General features: G+C 43.5%; 1 protein-coding gene across 3 annotated transcripts in view; it reads left to right on the top strand.

Annotated features, from left to right (window-relative positions):
- The window catches only part of SCG5 (secretogranin V), a 53117-nt gene extending 50617 nt beyond the window's left edge, over window positions 1-2500 (top strand). For all 3 annotated transcript variants that reach the window (XM_059181099.1, XM_059181098.1, XM_059181097.1), the window contains one exon: window positions 1923-2500. In XM_059181099.1, coding sequence (XP_059037082.1) covers window positions 1923-2018 — 96 coding nt within the window. In that variant the 3' untranslated portion in view covers window positions 2019-2500. The remainder of the gene's footprint in view (window positions 1-1922) is intronic.
- Window positions 2501-20744: the final 18244 nt, after the last annotated feature.

Genomic DNA, 20744 nt, shown 5'->3' with positions numbered 1-20744 from the left:
TCCAGTGATTTCCAAGGGACATCAGGATCAAACATCTGATCGTAGTGGTTCTTCTAGGTAGGAAATGGAAAGAACGTTCTCTCTGTAACCTAGCCAGTTTCTCTCACCCAGGAGAGAAGACAAATATATAAGTGTCTTGATTCCTTCAGAGGATCAAGTATCATTACTATTATTCCTTTTATGTATAGGATTCAGTACTAATGAACATTTATCAAAAAAGCTCAAGTGATTGCTCCCTTTGCTTCCTCATTAATTTACTTCCCCTGCCCTCCAATATTTGTCATTTTCTAGGTCTGGGAGAAGAACTTCCTCCTGTGAAAGTCCCTTTCCCAAGAGGTATCCTCCCTGGAGTTACAACAGACCCCTCAGTGGGTTTTATGTAACTTTCTGTATTCACTCAAACCCAGTTGAATTCTGAGTTGCTTCATGAGGAAAAGGCCAATTCCTCTTTAAACAAAAAAATGATCACCTTTGCAAACTCATGTTAAGATGTCTCTTGTTAATATTTGAAATCTACTACTGATCTTATTTAAAGGGTTTATCAACATTTTATTCCCATACTTGATAAACATGAAAATCTCATGCCCTTTTTAATATCTTAGAATTTTCAGAATAAATATTATTATTAAAAAACAATGAAGACATTCATGGCGTTGAGTACACTTTTCCAGTCTCCACTTGCTTCATCTACCCAGAGGTTCTTACATGACTCTCAGGAGTAAGCCATTCTAGCGGACCATCGTTGCTATAAAAAGTATTTTCCTTATTTTAAGGATTTTAAAGATGCCTTCCCAGTAAAGTACTGTGTTTGGGTGACGTATCCTTTCTCAGATTTGAAGACATCCCACACTTTGTAAATCTCAGCTTGTTTGTAATGCATTTCTGCTGGGTGAGTAGGGCCTTTCATGATGCATGGCTTTAGCTGTGAGAATGTGGGAAGACATTTACAAATACTAAACTCAGGGTCCATTCTTTTTGGAGAATGACCTGCTCACCCTTCAGAAAAACCAAGGCAGACAAGGTCCCATTGGCAAGAGAGACCCACCTGTGAACGGCCACCCTTCATTCACGGGGACTTGGGATTGCTGACCGTTTGCAACCGTTGCTTCTTCCTTATGTTATTGTTCAGTTACCGGAAGGTGACTTCAATAAACAAATATCGTCCATAACTTCTGAAATTTTTTCTGCTTGCTAAATACTATGTTGTAAAGCTCCAATTACTAGTTCACATCTAAACCTCAAAAAATAGATATGTATTAGAGGAGGACTGGAAAAACCTTGACTCATTCAGAGAAGCAACAGATGAAAGATTTCAGACCATGAAGTCTTTAGTCAAAAATAAAGGCACGTTGTGTTTAGCTTACTTCTTTTCTTTAGCTTTAGAACTTGACTGAGGAAGGTGGAAGTGATTGCTTGGGCCACTGCTGAGTCCTCTTGGGGTGGAACACTGGCGCAGAAGAACCAGTACAGCAACGGGATATCCTATGGCCAGTCTGCAGATGCTAATTCCCACTTGGTTCTGATCTGTCGTCTTCTTTAGAACGTTCTTCTAATTTAATGTGTTTCCTATGCTCTCTCCCACTAAAGAAGGCCATAGAATAATAATGTTATTTTGAATGGGGCTTGGCATCTAAGTAGTGAGAACTTATTAGCTGGTTCACGCCAAATCTTTGTGCCAAGAAGCAGGAGCGAGACATATTGCATCTGATAAAGAACTCCTTGGTTGTGTGAAGGAAACAGTTAGACACATCTGTCAGATGCTGAGGTATTATAGATGTATTGGAGTAATCACTAGGTAGGTGGTAGGTACCATTGTTCCCTTGTTTCTAACCCAATAGGCCAGAAGCAATTCTCACTCACGTCTTTTGTGAGATGTCTCTGACGTTCACGAATAATACAAAACCACGTTTTTTTTTTTTCAGAGTGTCAATCCATACCTACAAGGACAGAGACTGGACAATGTGGTCGCCAAGAAGTCAGTCCCCCATTTTTCCGAAGAGGATAAGGACACAGAATAAAGTGAAGATGCTGGGTAGAAACCTACACCGCCTGTTAGCCCTCGGTATGGCTTATGTGCACGTGTGATTAGAGCCCCTGTGAACGGCAGCATGTTTCTAATTTAGACTAGTACGAATGAGAAGCAGCTGTATTTTGATATTGCATTGTCCTTCACGCGGACAGCTCTGCTTTCTACTAAATTAGAAGAAGAGCTTTTTTCTTTTTAAATGTGGATCTGTAGTGGGCATTAAAATTAAAGTGTCTATATCACCAATAGTAAAGAGAAAGACGATGAATGAAATGTCCTCGGAACTCTTGTAGTTTAAAATGGTGTTTTGGGCCACACTCTTTTGGCCGAGTCTGTGAAAAGCTGGCATTTGATTTTGATTATGTAGTTCCCCAGCCCTTGGGCGTCGTTACCTGTCAGTAAAGGAGACTGCACTCGAGAGGAGGAGCCGACACATTTCACTTGGCTACATCTTAATAAATGTGTATGCGAGCACTGGTGTGGGAAGCTTTTTTATTTAGAGCATTATAAAAACAATTTATTTGCCTACGAGAACAAACTCCCAGATACGGTCTTATCTGGTCTGAACGCTCATACTGTGAATGGAGGCTGGCACCATGTCTTCATTTTACAGATGGCGGGACCGAGACTCCTGGCTTCCGTGAGAAGCTGGAACCGGTACTTGTCAGTACATGAGGATGGAGGTCTTTGACTTTGAGTTATTGTGTCTGTTCATCAAATATCGGGCTTCTGCCACATGCCAGGCACAGGGCTGGGCTCTGCGGGCACACAGGGGACTCGGGCTGACACCGTCATGGTTCTCAGGCAGCAGAGCCTACAATCCGGGTCCCCAAACCTCTTTCGGTGAGCTTAGAGCTGGTCAGTCTGTGTGACCAGTGGGCTCCTCAGTTTGTTTTTGTTTGTTTGTTTGTTGTTTTAAGATTTATTTATTTGAGAGAGAGAGCAAGAGCACAAGCAGGGGTTGCAGCAGAGGGAGAGGGAAAAGCAGACTCTCCACTGAGCAGGGAGCCCGATGCCGGACTTGTTTCTACGACCCTGGGATCATGAGCTGAGCAGAAGGCAGATGCTTAAAAGACTGAGCCACCCACGTGTCCCTCCCCAGCCTATTTCTGAAAAGGTGGGCAGTTTTCATTCAGCTGAGTCCTCCCAAGTCAGAAAGCCAATTTAGTGGAAGGCTGGCAGGATTCAGCGCACCTATGAGATTACTTCCGTGTCCTTTACCACGCTTCACTGTAAAGACGACAACAGTTTCAGGCTTTGAGATGACTGGTCTCAGCCCCCTGGTCTCTGAGAGGGAGACAGCAGTGAGGAGGCACTGAGGGAGGAAAATGGATCATTCTTGATTTAATTTTAATGAGTGCACATTAAGTCTGAACGTTGGCGATTTATCTAACAGGAAGAGCCTAAATTGTCTTTAGTTAACATGTGGGTTAACATGTGAGTCTGTTATGATCATTTATAAAAATCAAGAAAGGCACTGGCATCTTTTTCATAGCAGGACACGTTTTTTCTAGAGAGCTTCTGCAGGCAGTTTCCCCACATTTCACAGCATGATTTCTGAAGTGCCCTGGCCACTGGATTCCCAAAGATCGTTCCCGCGTGTCCTAGAGCCCTGCGGAGCTGGGAGGCCTTACCCCATGAATCTTGTGTTTTGTTGGCATTTAGTTACTTTTTCCTACCAGTTTTAACTCTCACAGAAAAACCAAAGGATATCTCTTTTTCTGTGATGGGACAGAAGGAAAGAAAAATGGCTAAAAGCAGATGTTTTGAGACCGGGAAGACGAAAGTGAAGTGAAGCAGGAGGAGGTGAGGTCATTGTGCCTGTGTTTGGCCTGTTTGCCCTCAGAGGTGCCCTGTTGTTCTCTGAAAGGCAGGCTGGGTTTCCAAGACTCTCTTGTCGGCAGAGCTCTGTCCACGTCTAATGTGAGGTCACTGAGAGGAGAGGAGAGGGTGAAAGAGTGTAAGGAACCAAGGTATTGCGCTTTCTTTCCCAGGAGCTGCATCTTCTCTAAGGACGCATCTCCTGCTAGGTGAGCATGTTATCCGGGCTCCCGTCATGTTGCCTCCTCCCCTGGTCCCCTGCAGCAGGAGGAGGCCATGGCTTCTGCCATATTGGTCATCCCCGGGTTATTTACCCCACCCTGTGTGGCTTCCTGGCCCCTCCATCACCCTGTGACCCATTTTCTATGTTAAATTCCTTATGTTTGAAACCTTTAGAGTGCTTTCCATTTTCCTGATTGGACCTTGCCTGATAGAGTCATCCATTGGGGCAAGAATTAAGTACTGTGAGAAAAATTCTGAACAACCAAGGTGGAGAACAGATAGGATGGTACTTCTTGATTGTTCATGTGAATAGGATTCACTTGAGGCTATTCTTAAAAATATACACTCTGATGCAATAGAACCAGGATAAGCCTTAGATTTTGCATTACTTAGAAGTTTCTAGGAGATGCTGATGCTACTGATAGGAGATGATGTTCATGATGGTCCATGAACAACATCTGAGTAGCACAGAAATAGGGGAGTAGGAAAAGATGACTGGAAGAAGGTGAACTGCTCCGAGAGACCAGTTTAACTTAGTCTGAATTTATAAGGACCCTGTCAGCATTGCCACTCTCAACACCTTTGGAAGAAAAGCAGATGGCAGACAAGAGAGTGGGCCCCATGGTAAAACGTAAATAATTCACAGATCTGAAACCCCCAGAGAAAGCCACACAGAGATGCCCTGTCATAGATGTGAGACTTTGTTATGGATTGGGCAGAGACCAATGATTTGAGAAGTCAAAAGAATGTAGGAAATCATGTGGACCAAAGTCAAGCCAAGGAGTTGGCATTTAGGGGTGGAGGGGGGAAGTTTGGATTCTTGACAAAGGAAAATTTTCAAGTGACCATAAATGATGTCTCAGTAGAGACAACTACAAAAAAGTAGTTAGAATTGAGTGGAACTAAAGACCAGTGGACTTGAAGAAGTGGAAAAACCATGAAGTCAGGGAACAAAAGACAGAATCATCAATGCGAGAGATAAAGTCAAATTAGAGAGGGGAAGGTCAAGGTACCCAGGTTCTGTACAAAGTCAAAGCTGTACCACAAGTTTGTAGAGTGCAGGGTTAACTTGAGATCCAGGATATTCTGCCAGTAATTGGACTCCTGAGGGCCCATGCATATATGTTCTTTCTCTTCTTCTTATAAAGTTCTAATTCTCAAAGGAATCTGTCACCCTCAAAAGGTTAGAAATCACTATCAAGAGTAGCATGGTGTGAGCCACATTGGCAGTCACTGTGGAATATAAAAATTTGTCATGAGGGGCTCTTGAGAAAGAAAGAAGAGGACAGAATAACTTCTCTCATGTGGGTTTCAAAAGGGCATCGTCATGGTCCATCATTATCAATGGCTTCTACAACAGTGGGTGAAAAACCAAGAAATCAATTCCTAATGGCTAGATCAGGCCAGCAGCATCTGAACCCACCGGAAAATCAAATCAAGGAGAGGTGGAGATTATGTGCCTCCTGCGATTGACTAATGAGAAGCAATGTCAACAAAATACTCTTGCCATAACAATTTATCACGAACCTCTAGATCGAAGTCTCTGCCAATAGCAAGCACAGGAAGTAGAAAAACATGGTAAACACACCGCTGAGAAGCAGTCACCAAAATCTAGAATGGGGGAGACTATAGGACAAGGGACCTAGCTTTCATGAATGAATGAATGGCAGCAATTGAAACAAAAAGTTGTGGGGAGAGCTATTATAGATTTTACAAGACTTAAGAGACATAACAAACCAAATACAATGTGTGAGTCTTATTTGTATCCCGACTCAAATCAAATTAAAAAGACATTGAAGAGACAATTGACTAGTGACAGACTGAATATTTGGTAATACAGAATATTATGGTTTTATATATACATATATATATATTTTTTTTAAAGATTTTATTTATTTGACAGAGAGAGAAATCACAAGTAGGCAGAGAGGCAGGCAAAGAGAGAGGAGGAAGCAGGCTCCCTGCTGAGCAGAGAGCCCCGACGTGGGGCTCGATCCCAGGACCCTGGGATCATGACCTGAGCCGAAGGGAGAGGCTTTAACCCACTGATCCACCCAGGCACCCCTATATATACATTTTAAAAGAGCTCTCATTTCTTGGGGATAAATTCTGACTTATTTATAGATGATAAGCTGTCTTGGAGTGCCTTTAAAATAAGCCACTGGTAATGATGGTGGGAGGGGTTTTGGAGGTATAGATCAAGTTTGGGCATAAAGTGATAACTGTTGAGGTTGGGTCATGGTACATGGAGATTTGTCGTACTTCTGTCCTACATCTGTGATTATTTGGAAGTTTCTACAATACAATCACAATTAATGGTTTAAATATAAGAGTAGTTTATGTATGGTAAGCATTGACCTAGAAATAACAATGTAGAATAAGGTATAAAGCTTTACCAGAGAAGGCTATGGAAAAAGTGAGGAACCAAACAGGAAGATTAATGAAGAGAACTTCCCCGGAAATTCTGTGCAGGGACCTAGCAGTGTCTTCCCAGAAGAGAAAATCTGGTGGTGGTGATGGTGAAGGGTCAGAGTCCCTGGGTGGAGATGGGAATTTCATAGAAAGCAGAAGGTGACTTGAAGCAGTAAAGAAGGGAGACCTTCATCAGACTGATCAATTCAAAAGGGCCATTTCTTTCTGGGGGAGACTGGGCTGCATCTACAGAAGAAACCCATCAATTCTCCTGGGAGCTGGGTCATTAACTAACCTCTGGGATCTGTCAGTTTTTCTGCCATGCTCCAGACGAAGATCTTTTTTTTTTTTTTAAGATTTTATTTATTTATTTGACAGACAGAGATCACAAGTAGGCAGAGAGGCAGGCGGAGAGAGAGAGGAGAAAGGAGGAAGCAGGCTCCTCACTGAGCAGAGAGCCCGATGCAGGATTCAATCCCAGGACCCTGGGATCATGACCTGAGCAGAAGACAGCGGCTTAACTCACTGAGCCACCCAGGTGCCCCTCCAGCCAAAGATCTTAAAAGTCAGGAAGGTTGTTATTTCTTCCCCCCATCTGCTCCCAACACACATACACAGTGAACTAAAGAAGATGAAAGAAGGAAGAAAAAAGAATACTTAACACGGGCCAGAATGTAAGGCCTAAGCGCTAGCACCATCACCATCAGATCGAACTCCCACTGTGGGCATAACCATCGGGAGACCTCGGGGAGCAGTTAACACAGCATGGGGAGGGCAGGCCACCCTAGCACTGGAGGAGTTTACAATGGGAGCGTTCTAGAAGAGAATTACCTCCATTCTGACTGCCAGGAGAGAGAGAGCGAGAGGACTTTTCCAATTACTCAGGTAGACGCAAAGGGCAGCAGAACCATCCTTTCTTCCTCCCCCTTCCTTTGAAATCTCTCAGAGATACCAAGCTTCCCTGAGAAATGTCATAGATAACAGCCACAGCCAGAGGCATGGGGCCCTGGGACCAGAAGTCTCCAGTTCTTCCATATCTGCCACAGCATCACAGGGTGATCACTAAGGTGCCACCGCCTTGGCCCAGAGGGACAAGGGAGCCAAGAAAACAGAAACGTTTATTGCAAACAGCAAATGTCAGGTAGATGGCTAGAGGAAGTCAGTCCTCCTGGGACAACTGTGGGGCAGTTGTCAGAATCCTTAGGGGGCGGTGGGGGAGGGGTGTGGTTGACCATTATACTTATCCTGGGGGGTTTTCATTAAATGATTTGTAGCAAATACTGATGGAGGTATAAGGTAAGTGTGTGGGAAGAAGAGATACAAAGGCAGCGGCAGTAAAGCTAGACCAAGGAAGCCAGTGTGGTGTGCAAAAGTGAACGTTCCAGGGGTGGCGTCGTGGAGTCCAATGGAGGGTAAAATAAAGATGATGGAGGCAGAGGGTGCCAAGCTGGCACACCATTGGGCAGAATGTTGCAGCAGCTCCCGTCCAAAGCCTAGTTATTACCTCATCTGTGAAAGTCCCCATTCCCCCATTTCTAGTCTCATTATTACTACAAAACTAAAGCAAAAGAAAACGAAATAGTTACTGCTCTTTCTCTGACACCCAAGAATAGCACCTGTTTTGCCAGACCTTACCTAGAGCCCTTTTCTAGCAATGGTGGTGGGAGTCAGCAAACACCTGTTGTAAGGGGGCAAAGGGAACTATCCATGAGAGCATCCAAGCTGCAAGGAGCACCTGGTGGGCTACTGGTTTCCTCAGTACTGTGCGATCAGCAAGAATACTCCATAAATCCAGCAGTCTTTTATGTATTCAGTACTTATTCAAGCATATCCCCGGCAGGTGGTCCAGAATCTCCCTCCCCAGGGCTCCTCCAAACAATTGCCTAAGAACCCCAGGGTCCAGGTCATCAGTCTGGAATTGGGGAGTGGGGATTGCCTGAGCACCGTCAGCCGCCGCAGACATTTCTTGCCATAGCGTTACCACTGAAACTTGGCCTTGCCTAATGTCTAGACAGTTATCTAGTGAGATGCCAGACTCAGTCCACTGGATGGCTGATGTGAAGTTAAAACATGCTGAATGCCCAGTCACAGCTGCCTTCTAGAGGACAATCCAGTTCTGAAAGCTGGCAGAACTGCTCTGGTATGTGCCATCCTGCCAGCCTCTTCCGTCCCCCTCCCTCCAAGGACCCCTCATAATTAAACTAGGTCTAGTTATACCCTCTCTCAGGACACTGGGATCCACGATACTAGAGAAGCTGGCATTGGAAAGAGCCCTTCCATGGGGCACCCAGTTGACTCTCTGCAGAGAGGATTTCCGCACACACGGGTGGAGAGGAGGGCGGAGATTCTTTCTGAGGTTCTGTGATTCATCCACTAATACCTCAGGCATCATGGCTGTGCCAGGTGGGGAGAAAAAATTAATTATGAGCCCAAGGAACCCACAGTGCCAGAGCCCAGTAGAGTAGCAAGAGACACAGTAGGATGTGTGCAGGTATAACGAAAACCCACAAAAGGGGCAGCTGACCCACAATGGATGGATCGGGAGAGGAAGCCAGAAGGTCACACCCAAGCTGAGTCTCCAAGAGTTTTTCAAAACCAGGAGGGAGAATGCTTAAGGCAAAGAAACACATGCACACGTGCAAAACCATAGACGAAAGCACATGGGGGAGTTCAGTCTGGTGGTCATGTAAAGGGTAATAGGTCGGGCAAAGCTGTGGGGTAAGTCTGGTGATAGAGGCAGAGACTGCATTATGAGAGCCAAATGGGTAATACTGAATGGTGTGGGCTTTATCGAGAAGGACGAGAGTCCCAAGAGGATTCTGTAAGGGGTCGGGGCATTATCAAGTTCGTATTTTAGAAAGATCCCTAGGGACAGTGTGCAGGCGAGGCCGAAGGCTGTTCAAGTTTGTCATCTAGACAAGAAAGAATAGAAAGGCAAGAGCCAGGGAACTCGAAATGCTGACATTTCAGGGCACAGAGAAATTCCCGGTCTTATGAGCCCTGGAAGCTACCTGCAAAGCAGACAGACTCGATGTTGGGTGCATCTACCAACTTTGTCTCGCTGTGTACCAAAGCTTAATCCTGGGAGAATAGGAACCCCGATGCAGTGGGTAGATATCCTTCCCAGCAGTTTTCCCCTAGACATACAGGTCAGAGGTCATTTTCTCCCCCCACTCAGGTAGCGCTGGCTCTCTGAGCACTCTCCTCCGTGTTCCTGGGAGATCTTACACACGCTTCCATACACTCTCTGGAACAGGCCATAATAAGAAGTGTTACTATCTACACAGGGCACATTTCATATACGCGGTTCATATCATCCTCCCTCCTCACGTTTTTCCCATGAAGCTTGTGAGGCTGAAGGGTTACATGACTTAACCAAACCCCCGCGGTTAGGAAGGGGCAGAGCTGGAACTGACCCTTAGGTCTCCTGGACACTCTTCCTCCACCTATACACATTGCGACTAGATCCTTATTTGCTTATCACATGTCTGCCTCACTCTGCCCATTTTTTCTTTCTCTCCGGGGGCCTGGCTAAGGGCCTGACAAAAGCAGTAGCTGCTGAGAATGAACTCTGTGGGATGTTTTAAAGAAGTCGTAGAAGTTTGATCACGTAGAGTATGTATAAAGAGGGAAGGGTGGTATTTTTACCTCTTACTTCGGTAGGGTTGACAGACGGGCATGGAGTTGTGTGTACGATTCTCAAATCCTTTCAGACCCAGCCAGTAGAACGTCTCCCTTCTTTCCTGAGGCATTGCCCGATGGCAGCCGTTAAAAAGTGTCAGGGCACAGAATTCAGAATTCTAACCAAATATCTTAATGTGCTGCACCCCAGGGAGTGCTGTGGGTGACCTATTTCTTAGCGAAGGGGACCGGACCACTATAGTGGTCCTGCTTACGTTGAGGGTGAATCTGTGGGCAGGCTCCACATCAGGTTACACCACAGGCTTTCATCTGCTCGTGACCTCTGACCCTGGAAATATCTGGGAACCATGTCGGCAGCAAATGGGGCATACGCCGCCTTGAACTATATCAAGTGCTCTGGTAACAGCTTTGGGAATTAGAACAAAGAAACTTTGGGAAACTTTGGCCTATCGATGGGGAGCTTTCCTAGAGCCCTGGAAGAGAGCCCCAAGGAGAAGTCCTTGAAAGGAGTCAGTTCCATTGCTCCTCAAAAGAATGTCCAGGGCATTCATGAGGTCCACTGAAAGCCAGACCTATTTGAAGGGGCGTATATCTTAAAAAAGTAATATTCCCTGAAGCCTGGGCTTTACCAACTGCCTAAACATGGTGAGATTCAAGATGCTGGCTCTTTACCTACTTAACTTACTGTTTCTAAAGGAAAAGACTTTGTGGCTGTAGGGCTGTTCTCTCCAAAGAGTCTGGTGACTTCACTGTGGATGAATCAGAAACATATGGATCAAATTTCCTTCTAAAATACGCTTCAGTTTGGCAATTAAAATAAAATGTGTACAAATATAGCAGATTTGGTGGCCACCAGCCCTGTGAGAAGGGGGTGGCCCAAGTTACCATAACTATTTCCTGAAAGAAAACTTGATTGCTAATGGGCGCAGAAGGAGCCATGGTGAAATTTGGTAAGAGATATGTGGATGGTGCACCTTGGCTTCTGAAACTTGTGAGCAAAGACAGGGTGTTTATGAAGATTCTAATAGACATAGGTCCTTGAATTTGGGTTTCAGAATACTGACTTATAAGTTAGAAGGAAAGATTCTTTTAGGAAAAGCAGTGCTGAAAATTGGAATGGGATAGACCTAAGAGCTCATCCTAACAGACTGAATGTTCCATTGTTTGATGAATTTAATAATATGGCAGTAGACCTTGTTGAGAAACAGAAACCAACAGAAACCAAAAATGTATACACAGGAAACCTAAAAATGTTTTCAATAACTCTTAGCAGAGGCAACCAAACACATGAAGAGTGAGAAACATCTTAATGAAAACAATTTGGCAATTACAGTGATTTATCCACAAGGAGGGTATCATACGAATTTTTCATTTTTCAGGTCACTTTCTGTAGTAGGACTCGTCACATCACCATCCTTTCTTCATTCATTTATTCTTTCAGCAATAATTTACCAAGAACCTATTCTAGGCACCCAATACTAAGCCATGCTCTGGGATTTAGGAGTCTTACTCAAAGATGTACAACATACAGACTCTTCCCTCCTGTAGTTTATAGAAAAACACAGAAATCAATATTTAGCTATTTGTATACAAATTGTTACATACTTGATCCTGTACCATCCCAGCTGAGCAGAGTAGTTAGGCACAGAAACTTTGTAATTAGATTGGCATTTGACCTTGGGTTCTGCTATTTACAAGTCGTGTGGCCTTGAGTAAGTTATTTCATCCCACTGAATTTTACTTGTCCATTTGACAACTGGCAAAGGGTAATCTCTACCTCATCCCATTGATGTGAGGATAAGCTCCCCGCAATACAACCCCTGTATTAAATCTTGGTTTGGATATCAAATTCAGAATTAGTCAGATTTCAGTGCAAGAAAAGTGATCTGATGCAAGGAATTGGGTGATTACAGAATCACTAAAGATGTGGAGGAGCAAGGGGCAGGGATCCACAGCTGGGCTTACCTGGTCACCAGCATAGCCGGGATCCAGAGATCACAAAGCGCTGACTGCTCTCACTTTGATGACTGATGTATGACATCCCCAAAGCCATTGTCTTGACACAGGAATGCTGAGTTTGCCTGCAGCTGCTGCCTCTCATAGCAGAAATATCAGCAGAAGCATAGTTTCTCTCTCTTGTCTTCCATCTTCAAAATCTTGTGGAAATGTATCTATTCAGTGTTCTAGTTTGCTCCCAGAATCCTAGCTGCCAGGGAGTCAGCTAATGTCATTTTTAGCTTTCTAGCCCTTGTAACCCAGAAAGGAACATAGAAGTTGATGGAAGCAAATATTGTGTGTCAGCTGACAGTATTTAAAATATTGTCCCAGTGTTAACATATGGTAAGGTCTTATATGTTAATTATGATTGTATAGATACACAAGTCGAAGCCAGCATTCATAAACTATTATTCTGAGGTGTGAGGTCATCTATATCATATTTTCCTTCTCTACTTTGTCTAAAGTGTATAATCAGGAAATCCGTATATTCCATACAGGAGTGACTGACACCCTGGTAAACGGAAGCCTCCTTCAAAGGTCTAGCCTAGTTACTCTCGTCTCAGTTCACGGAGTCTCCATTTTCTAATAGCTCCTAATGAGAAAGTGTGGTCATTTCAGAGGTTACCCTCTTTTATCTTTTTATTTTGGGGGGATGCTTTTTGGGGATTTTTGTTTTGTTTGTTTTTTTAGTCAGGGAATGGCTTCTTCTCTCTCTCTCTCTCTCTTTTCCTATAGATTGTTCTACTGCTTTCATTTGTTTGAGGCAATTTCACTTTAAAAAAATTATTTATTTGAGATAAAGCGAGAGCAAGCCAGAGAGAGAGAGCGAGAGAGCACAAGGAAGGGGAGGGGCAGAAGAAGAGGGAGAAGCAGACTCTTCACTGAGCAGGGAGCCCAATGCAGGGCTCCATCTTCGGACCCTGCGATCATGACCTGAGCCGAAGGCAGACGATTCACTGACTGACCCACCCAGGTACACCTGATTTCATTTTTTGATTATTGATTTTGTTGCCAGTATTTCTTTCTTTCTTTCTTTCTTTCTTTCTTTCTTTTTTTTTTTAAGATTTTATTTATTTATTTGACAGAGAGAGAGGGAGAGAGAGAGAGTGCACAAGCAGGGGGAGTGGCAGGCTGAGGGAGAGGGAGAAGCAGGCTCCCTGCTCAGGGAGGGATATGGGACTTGATCCCAGGACCCGGGATCATGACCTGAGCTGAAGGCAGGTGCTTAACCAACTGAGCCACCCAGACACCCTGTGATTAATCTGTTTTAAAAAAGGAAACCAACCTACTTATTTGATGCAATGAGGTATGTTCTAAAGAAAATAAATAATTATAGCTAGAATGAAAGTAAAACTCAAACTCAAATTTTTATCATTACTATTGACATGGGAATCACTTTTCCCCTTAGTGCACAATGACACAAACAAAACAAGTGAAGATGGAAGTTTTTCTTTTTCATTTTTTTCACTGTACCTTAGCTTTTTTTAATTACTGTTGGTTTTTGAACTGGGCTGTTAGCTGATTTGTCCTACACAGCTTTTGGAAGCTTGCAGATTGGATGATGCTAGAGTGTCTGATGAGGATGAATGCATTATATTTTTTAAATATATTTTTTTATTCATTTGAGAGAGAGAGGCAGAGAGAGCACAAGCAGAGGGAGCAGCAGGCAGGAAGAGAGAGAGAAGCAGACTCCCTGCTGAACAGAGAACCTGACTTGGGGCTCTATCCCAGGACCTTGGGATCGTGACCTGAGCCAAAGGCAGACACTTAACCATCTGAGCCACCCAGGTGCCCCCTAATGCATCATATTTAGATGACACTAGTTATTCAATGAGGTCTGATTACTTTGCAATGAATCAGTCACATCCCAGAGAACTCTGAGAGAGGTGGGCAAAGGATAGAGGGGGTTGTTTTTATTGTAACAGCAGGTGAACTTATGGAGTGAGAGGGGTCAATGGAAGAGCCAGAAAGACAATGGACTTAACAGTCTATTCCTCCCCATCCCCCACCCACAACCCATAAGAAATTTTCCAAATCACTTTTTACATATGCCCTGTTGATTCATCAAAGATGTCTTCAATGGATTCACAACTCAAACCACATTGCCTTATTTTTTTTTTTTAATAAAAAGAAGAACTGAAAATGTGACTATAGTATTTCTTCTATTTTTACAAATGGGTGTGTTCAATGCAAAACATGGTTGCTGGCTAATACCATGTTTGTTGATATGCTCAGATCAGCTGGGTGCCCAAGCAAAGCTGTAACATTCCCAAATGAAATAGGATCAAATACTTTCACATGCAGTTTGCCTTCTTCCTCCCCTTCTTAACAGAAAGAGCTTTTTTGGATACATTTTGTCAACACTGAACAGAGTAAACATCTTTTTCAAGAGACCAGAGTGGTTTCCTTCTGATTCACTGTGGATGCCTACAGGAGTCTTTCCTTTTAAGTTAAAGCATTTTACAAATTCTTCCTACCGAATCAACTTACATACTTTTGTCTTCACTATTTTTAATAAGTAACTTTTCTTACTGAAAAATTCATTTCCCTGTGTCCCAACCTTTCTGTGATGCTTGAAGAAAAGAAGCAGAGTTCATTTAAAACACTCTTGTTTATGATGGATAAAACCACAAACTTTTTGTGATGTTAACCCGCTCACAGAAAGAGAATCTGAACTTCAGAGTACCCTGTGTTTGGAAAGAAGGCACACCAAGGAGAATGGGCTCATTTCAATTCAATATATTATAGGAAGGAAAAGATCAAGGAAGAGCTGGTCTTAAAACTGTCAAAATATGAGAATTTGATGGGAAGAAAGAAGGAAAACAGAGCAGTTGGAAATGCAAAGATAAAAGAGTTGGATCCAGACATGTCTATGTAATTTCCCAGAAATGGAAACTGTACTGGCAATTTGGAAAGAGATATCAAGCAACAATATGCATTAAATGTTGAGTGTTTCTTGTAGCAATGAACTTGGAAGGCTCTTAGGACACATGGCATGATGGGCTTATGATTCATCTACATATGGCCTTATGCTTGGTGACTGACAAAGGGAGAAACCAAGTTTCATAAGGAATTAAACCCTGAAGAGGAAGCTCAACACAATTTCAAACGAAGTCTCTGGGCAGCTTCTAGGTCACAAGCAGAGTATTAACTAATCCAATCTACAAAATACACATAAATGCAGAGATCACATACATAATTCCATTTAATTCTGCAACAACTCTATTACCTACGTGTCATGTCTTCTGTTTTCCTGGTGGTCCAAGAGTTGACCTGTCTAAAGTTGCTTAAGTAGTTGGCTGGCTGAGTTTAGTTGCAAATGGAATTCTCTCCACTACAACAGTGATTCCCAATCCTGGCTACTTGTCAGAATCATCGTAAGGGTTTTGTAAAAATATAGATTCTTGGGCCCAAGCCCTGGAGATTCTGATGCAGTAGTCGAGAGCAAGCGCTGAGAATCAAATATTTTTTAAGTTCTTCCAGTGACTCTGAGACTTGGTCATCTATAGGGAATCGATGGCTGAAGTTAAGACCAAATAGCATGGGAATGGGTGAAGATGAGGGGCTGGGGGGTGGAGTCAAGGAATGGAAGAATGCCCTTGCTGTGGGACCAACCTCCAAACTACTGCGGCCACAAGGAGCCTCTGAAAATCCTTCTAGGCTTTGGCATTACCTGCATGGGTTTATTTCTAAAAATATTTAGGAATAAATATTTTCATTTCCAAATATATTTATTTATTTACTTCTAAAACCCCAAATTCCACAACAGAACTAAAGACAATGGTTCCTGATCAGCCCACCTCCCCTCTCAGATGGTCATCAGACACTCCTGTGGTTTGAAGCTATGCTTTCAGAAGCCATAGCCACCATGATAAAATGCTTCTGCCATACTGTAGATTCCCCAAGATGAATTAAGATGAGATACTCAGATCTCCATCAAGAAATAGTTAAAAAAAAAAAAAAAGCAGGCATTTGAAATTATGGATGCCTTAACAATTACTTGGCCAGTTATGGGACTCTGTTCGGAAAAAAAAAAGTAAACAATAAAACCAGTAGCAAAATGTGCATGCATCCTGCCCGCATGCACAAATGTTCTTTCTTTTATTCAATATCATCTGTCTTTTGTGCTCTGTTTGACCAGGCAGAGAACACCAAAATACCTGCCCCCAACAAGTCTTTAAGACGTCCCAGAAACAGGGGCAAGAGTACGGTACGCATTTCTCACAAAACTTGATCATGATACCTGTAGGAGAGTGGATACTCTCTCATCCGACAGGCCATGACGCTGAGCCACATCTCTGGGGTCTTTGGAATGTTGTCTCACGATTGGTTTTTACAAGAGAAGTTTCTAGAGCTGCAGCAGAAGTTCCAAGAGCGAGTCTGTGCCACGATTGCTGGCTGTTCCTCGATGGGTGGGGTGCGCACAGAGCACAGGGATGTGCTCTCTGATTCCACAACAGAACTAAAGACAATGGTTCTGCTGGAGGGCTCAGCTTCAGAGCCATGCCCTGTTCATTCTTCCAGTGAGTGCCAATCAGTGTGGAAACACAAAGCAGGGACAAGGAGAGTGGGAGGTGGAGCAGGGCTTAAGAGCATGAAGGAGAATGATTTAACAACTCTGCATTTTTATAGGTTCCCTCAAGAAAGGTTTGTAAGCATCTAGTACGTTCCAAGCCCCCTCACTAGAGGCCGGGGGACAGCGCACTGGACAGAGATGGTTCTTGTCCCCACAGAACTTGCAGGCATGTGAGGGAGCCAGAAGAAAATGAAGCCAGCTAGCAAACCAAATAATTTCCAAGTTTCGTAAGAGCCAAGGAGAAAGGGTTTCAGGGAAGGGAAGGGCATGATCTGCAGTGTGATTTGAGAAGTTGAGTCAGCGGCCATGCGCCTGCATCAGTGGGACTGAAGACAGCAGTAAAGATGAGACATGCCGGTGGCCGGTGGCCGGCCCCGGGGGTCTGGGCGGTGACCGGAGGGGGGGGGACAGCAGTGAAGGCATGACACCCACCCACGTACCTGAAGGGCTACAGCTGGCAACCACGTTGTGAATAGACTCTTGCACTTCATAGATCTAAGGAAGCTCCCAGAGGCCATGCGATCAACAGAACACTGAAGTGGAAATCATAAGATTTGGAGCACTTTCATTACGATTCAACTCAGCTTCCTTTATTTTAAGCTAAGTCCTTGCTTCCAGTTCCACCAACATCTACTGAGGGTGCATCTTCTCTGTTCCAGGCACTGTGCTAGACCCGCGGGGAGCTCAAAGATGAGGAAAGAAATGGTACCAGCACTCACGCCGCCTACCTTCCATTCAAGAAGAAATGTCTAAAAGACAGTAAAAAAACATGACAGGAATCATAGAAAATGCCTCAGGGTCTCGAAGTAAGGGAAGGAATTCAACAGGAAGGGAGGAAATCCTAAGCGGAGTGAAGCCAGAACGAAGGCATGGAATTGGGACTCTGGGGACATATTCTCAGGGACCAGGGTGTTTGGTTCAAGTGTTGGATTTGCAGAGAGTGAGCCTGAGGGTACCCCAAGGGTAGGAGCAGACACTGACCACTCAGTCTTCTGCTCCTTTCACGTCCTTAGTGGTATTTGTGCAACTCTGTATCTGTATCAAATGTTTATAGGAAAAGCAAACTCTCACTTGAATTCTTCCCAGTGACAAGATTCTTCCCACTAGGTTGCTAGTACAGGGTTCACACAGTATTAACTGCTATTCAAATAGCTGCTCATGGGGTGTGCCTGGGTGGCTCAGAGGGTTAAGCCTCTGCCCTGGGATCGAACCCCCAATGGGGTTCTCTGCTCAGCAGGCAGCCTGCTTTCCTCTCTCTCTACCTGCCTCTCTGCCTACTTGTGATCTCTCTCTCTCTCTATCAAATAAATAAAATCTTAAAAAAAAAAAAAAGAGATAGAGAGAGCTGCTCAGAACTACAGAGCTAAAGTTAGGTATCTATTAAGAGAAGCTGCTGATTTCTGAAATAATCTGTCTTTCTTATTTGAAAGGATTGGTGCCTTCCCTTCCCTTCTCTTCCCCTGCCTTCCTTCTCTCCCTCCTTCTTTCTTTCAAGGAAAACTGGAAACATATCAAGGAACTCAGGCTAATGTCCCCAAATTTTGGCTGGACAGGCTTTTTGAGGTTGCTGGTGCTGAGATGTGGCCACAGAGATTTGTCTAGGGGGAAATACATCCTAATCTGTCCACAGACATTATGGATTGTTCTGGTTAGCAGAGTAGCTGCTGCAAGAATTGTTATGGTTTATTTTCAGAAAGGTTTTTTTTCTTTCTGTGGACTAAGAACAATGTGACTAAGAACGATGCTTTACCATTTTGAGGAGCCTGCCCTGTGCTCAGCCCCGCATTTCCCCACAACACAGCTGGCTTGTGGGTAGACAAGTACATGCCTCTGGGACATCCCGAGTTCCCCTCGCCACTCAGACTGATGGGGAGGGCAATCGTCAGGAAATTCCTGCCGCCCCTGAGTCTCCTGGGAGATGGTCTGGAAGCCAGGAGTTGGGGACACACGGCCCTTTTGTCCCATCCAAAGTATGTCCTTTTTATTTTTCTCTTTCTTGTCACCCAGGTGAGTAATCTAGGATATAGGAACATGAATTACAGACAAGGCTCCTGAGTCTCTGGAAGCTTTTCCCTCCGGCTTCCACGACCTTCCACGTAGGGGAAAAGGCAGCTCAGTGCTCATCCCAGCGACTTCTGTTCATGTTCTGGAAGTCAGTAGCGAGGAATTTCTTTTTCCGTTGGTCTCTTCATTGTCTGATCCTCTTAAAGGCACATTTTTCTAGAGAGTGTGTCTCAAATGCTGTATGTCTACGAAGCTCCTTACAAACACCAATGGACAAATGGTTAGTTTATATAAAGTGCTCTTGTACGGCTCTGGCGTAAGCAGTGAGGAGCCCATGGTTTACATTTTTGTCTTTCTTTTAAAGAGGAATGAGAAATTATATTCCTATTCCAGACGATCCAACCTTTTAAGCCAAGGAAGGAAGTCGTGAAGAAGGAACCAAGATTTTTTTTAAAATTAAATTTAGACCCTTGGTGAGGTCAGTGCAGATCGGCATAGGGGCTCATGTTGATCTTTAGAAGGGAAAGCAGGTCTTGAGTTGACTTTCCACCTTCAGATTCATGTTTCTCTGCTCTTAGTCCCCAAAGTACTGAACTACTTTATGAACTCCAAATCTTAAAAAATATACTTACAGTGTCACTAATAGCAATAATAATGGAGGGTTATCTGGGTGGCTTAGTCGATTAAGGGTTTAAGCGTCTGCCTTTGGCATAGGTCATGATCCCAGGGGTCCTGGGATGGAACCCGGTGTTGGGCTCTCTGGTCATCAGAGAGCCTGTTTCTCCGGCCTCTGCCTAGCTGCTCCCTCTACTTGTGCTCTCCACCCCATCCTCCATGTCAAATAAATAAATAAAATCTAAAAACAAAAAACAAAAAACGATAACAGAAGTAAGGCAGCGTTTGTACAAAAAACCCAAGAAGATAGGCCATATCTGAGCTGTCAACGGCCACGTGTTCAGAATCTTTATAAATACAGTCGTGTAGAATTCCAACTTGTAATCCTCATATATATGTCCATCTTTTGCACAGCCAAATGTCTTGACAATATTGGCTATTAAATCATTTTAATTGTTTGGCATTTCGTGTGCTCTTTTTGTGTGTGAAGTAATCATGGTGTTTGAATATCAGTACTAATGGTGTTCGACGTCAACACTAACTACATCACAATGGGTGTAGAAAGTAACTGAAGGGAGCATACATATCAGCTGGCCATGAACTCCTCTTCTGCCTTATATAGCTGTGTGCCTTGGAGACAGTGACACGACTCCCCTGCACATCACTGTCCTCACCTTTAAAAAAGAACAAATAATAATAGTACCATCATAGGATTGGTGTGAGGATTAAGTTAGATAATGCAGGAAAAGCCTAGTGTTTAGTACATGTTAGGTAGTTAATCAAAGCCAACTTTCAGACACACACATATAATTCATATAGCTGGAGGGAAACCTATATATGTTATATGTATATATGTGTCATATGTGTGTGTGTTGTGTATGTGTAAACAGTGGTTATTTAGGGGTCGTGGGATTATAAGAGATTTTAATTTTCTTTGATTTTCTTTATTTTCTAAGTTTTCTAGGAGGAGTTTATCATATATTTATAATGTCATAAAATCTTTTAAAAGATGCAATGCAGGACAAGTGACTGATTAGGACAGTTATGGCAAGAGCAAAATGACACATAAGAAAAGGACCAAAAAAAGTGAAAAGGTAAATCTTAGAACATGGCCCCTATTGAACAGCGGAGATCTCAAGGGAACAAAAGCTGGAAATGAGTTGAATAAGCCAAAAGCAAAAGAAAGGGGGCAGAGCAGCCAAAGACAATAGGGTAAAGCCCAGAGGACCTTCAGTTTAATCAGCCCTGGCATTTTAAAATTGCAGCAGAATGAGCTTTTCTTGGAAAGCGTACGTACAAAGATTTAGAAAATGAAGACCCACAGCCGTTCAAACACTAAGGAATCGCAGAGAATCAATAACTAATTAAAGTTCCATCCAAATTTTTCTAAGAGTGAAGTGGCATCAAAGAGCTCAAAACAAATAGAAA

This window comes from Mustela lutreola, chromosome 7 (genome assembly GCF_030435805.1).
Source record: "Mustela lutreola isolate mMusLut2 chromosome 7, mMusLut2.pri, whole genome shotgun sequence".
Lineage (NCBI taxonomy): Eukaryota > Metazoa > Chordata > Mammalia > Carnivora > Mustelidae > Mustela > Mustela lutreola.
This window is presented reverse-complemented; position numbering and strand designations above follow the sequence as displayed.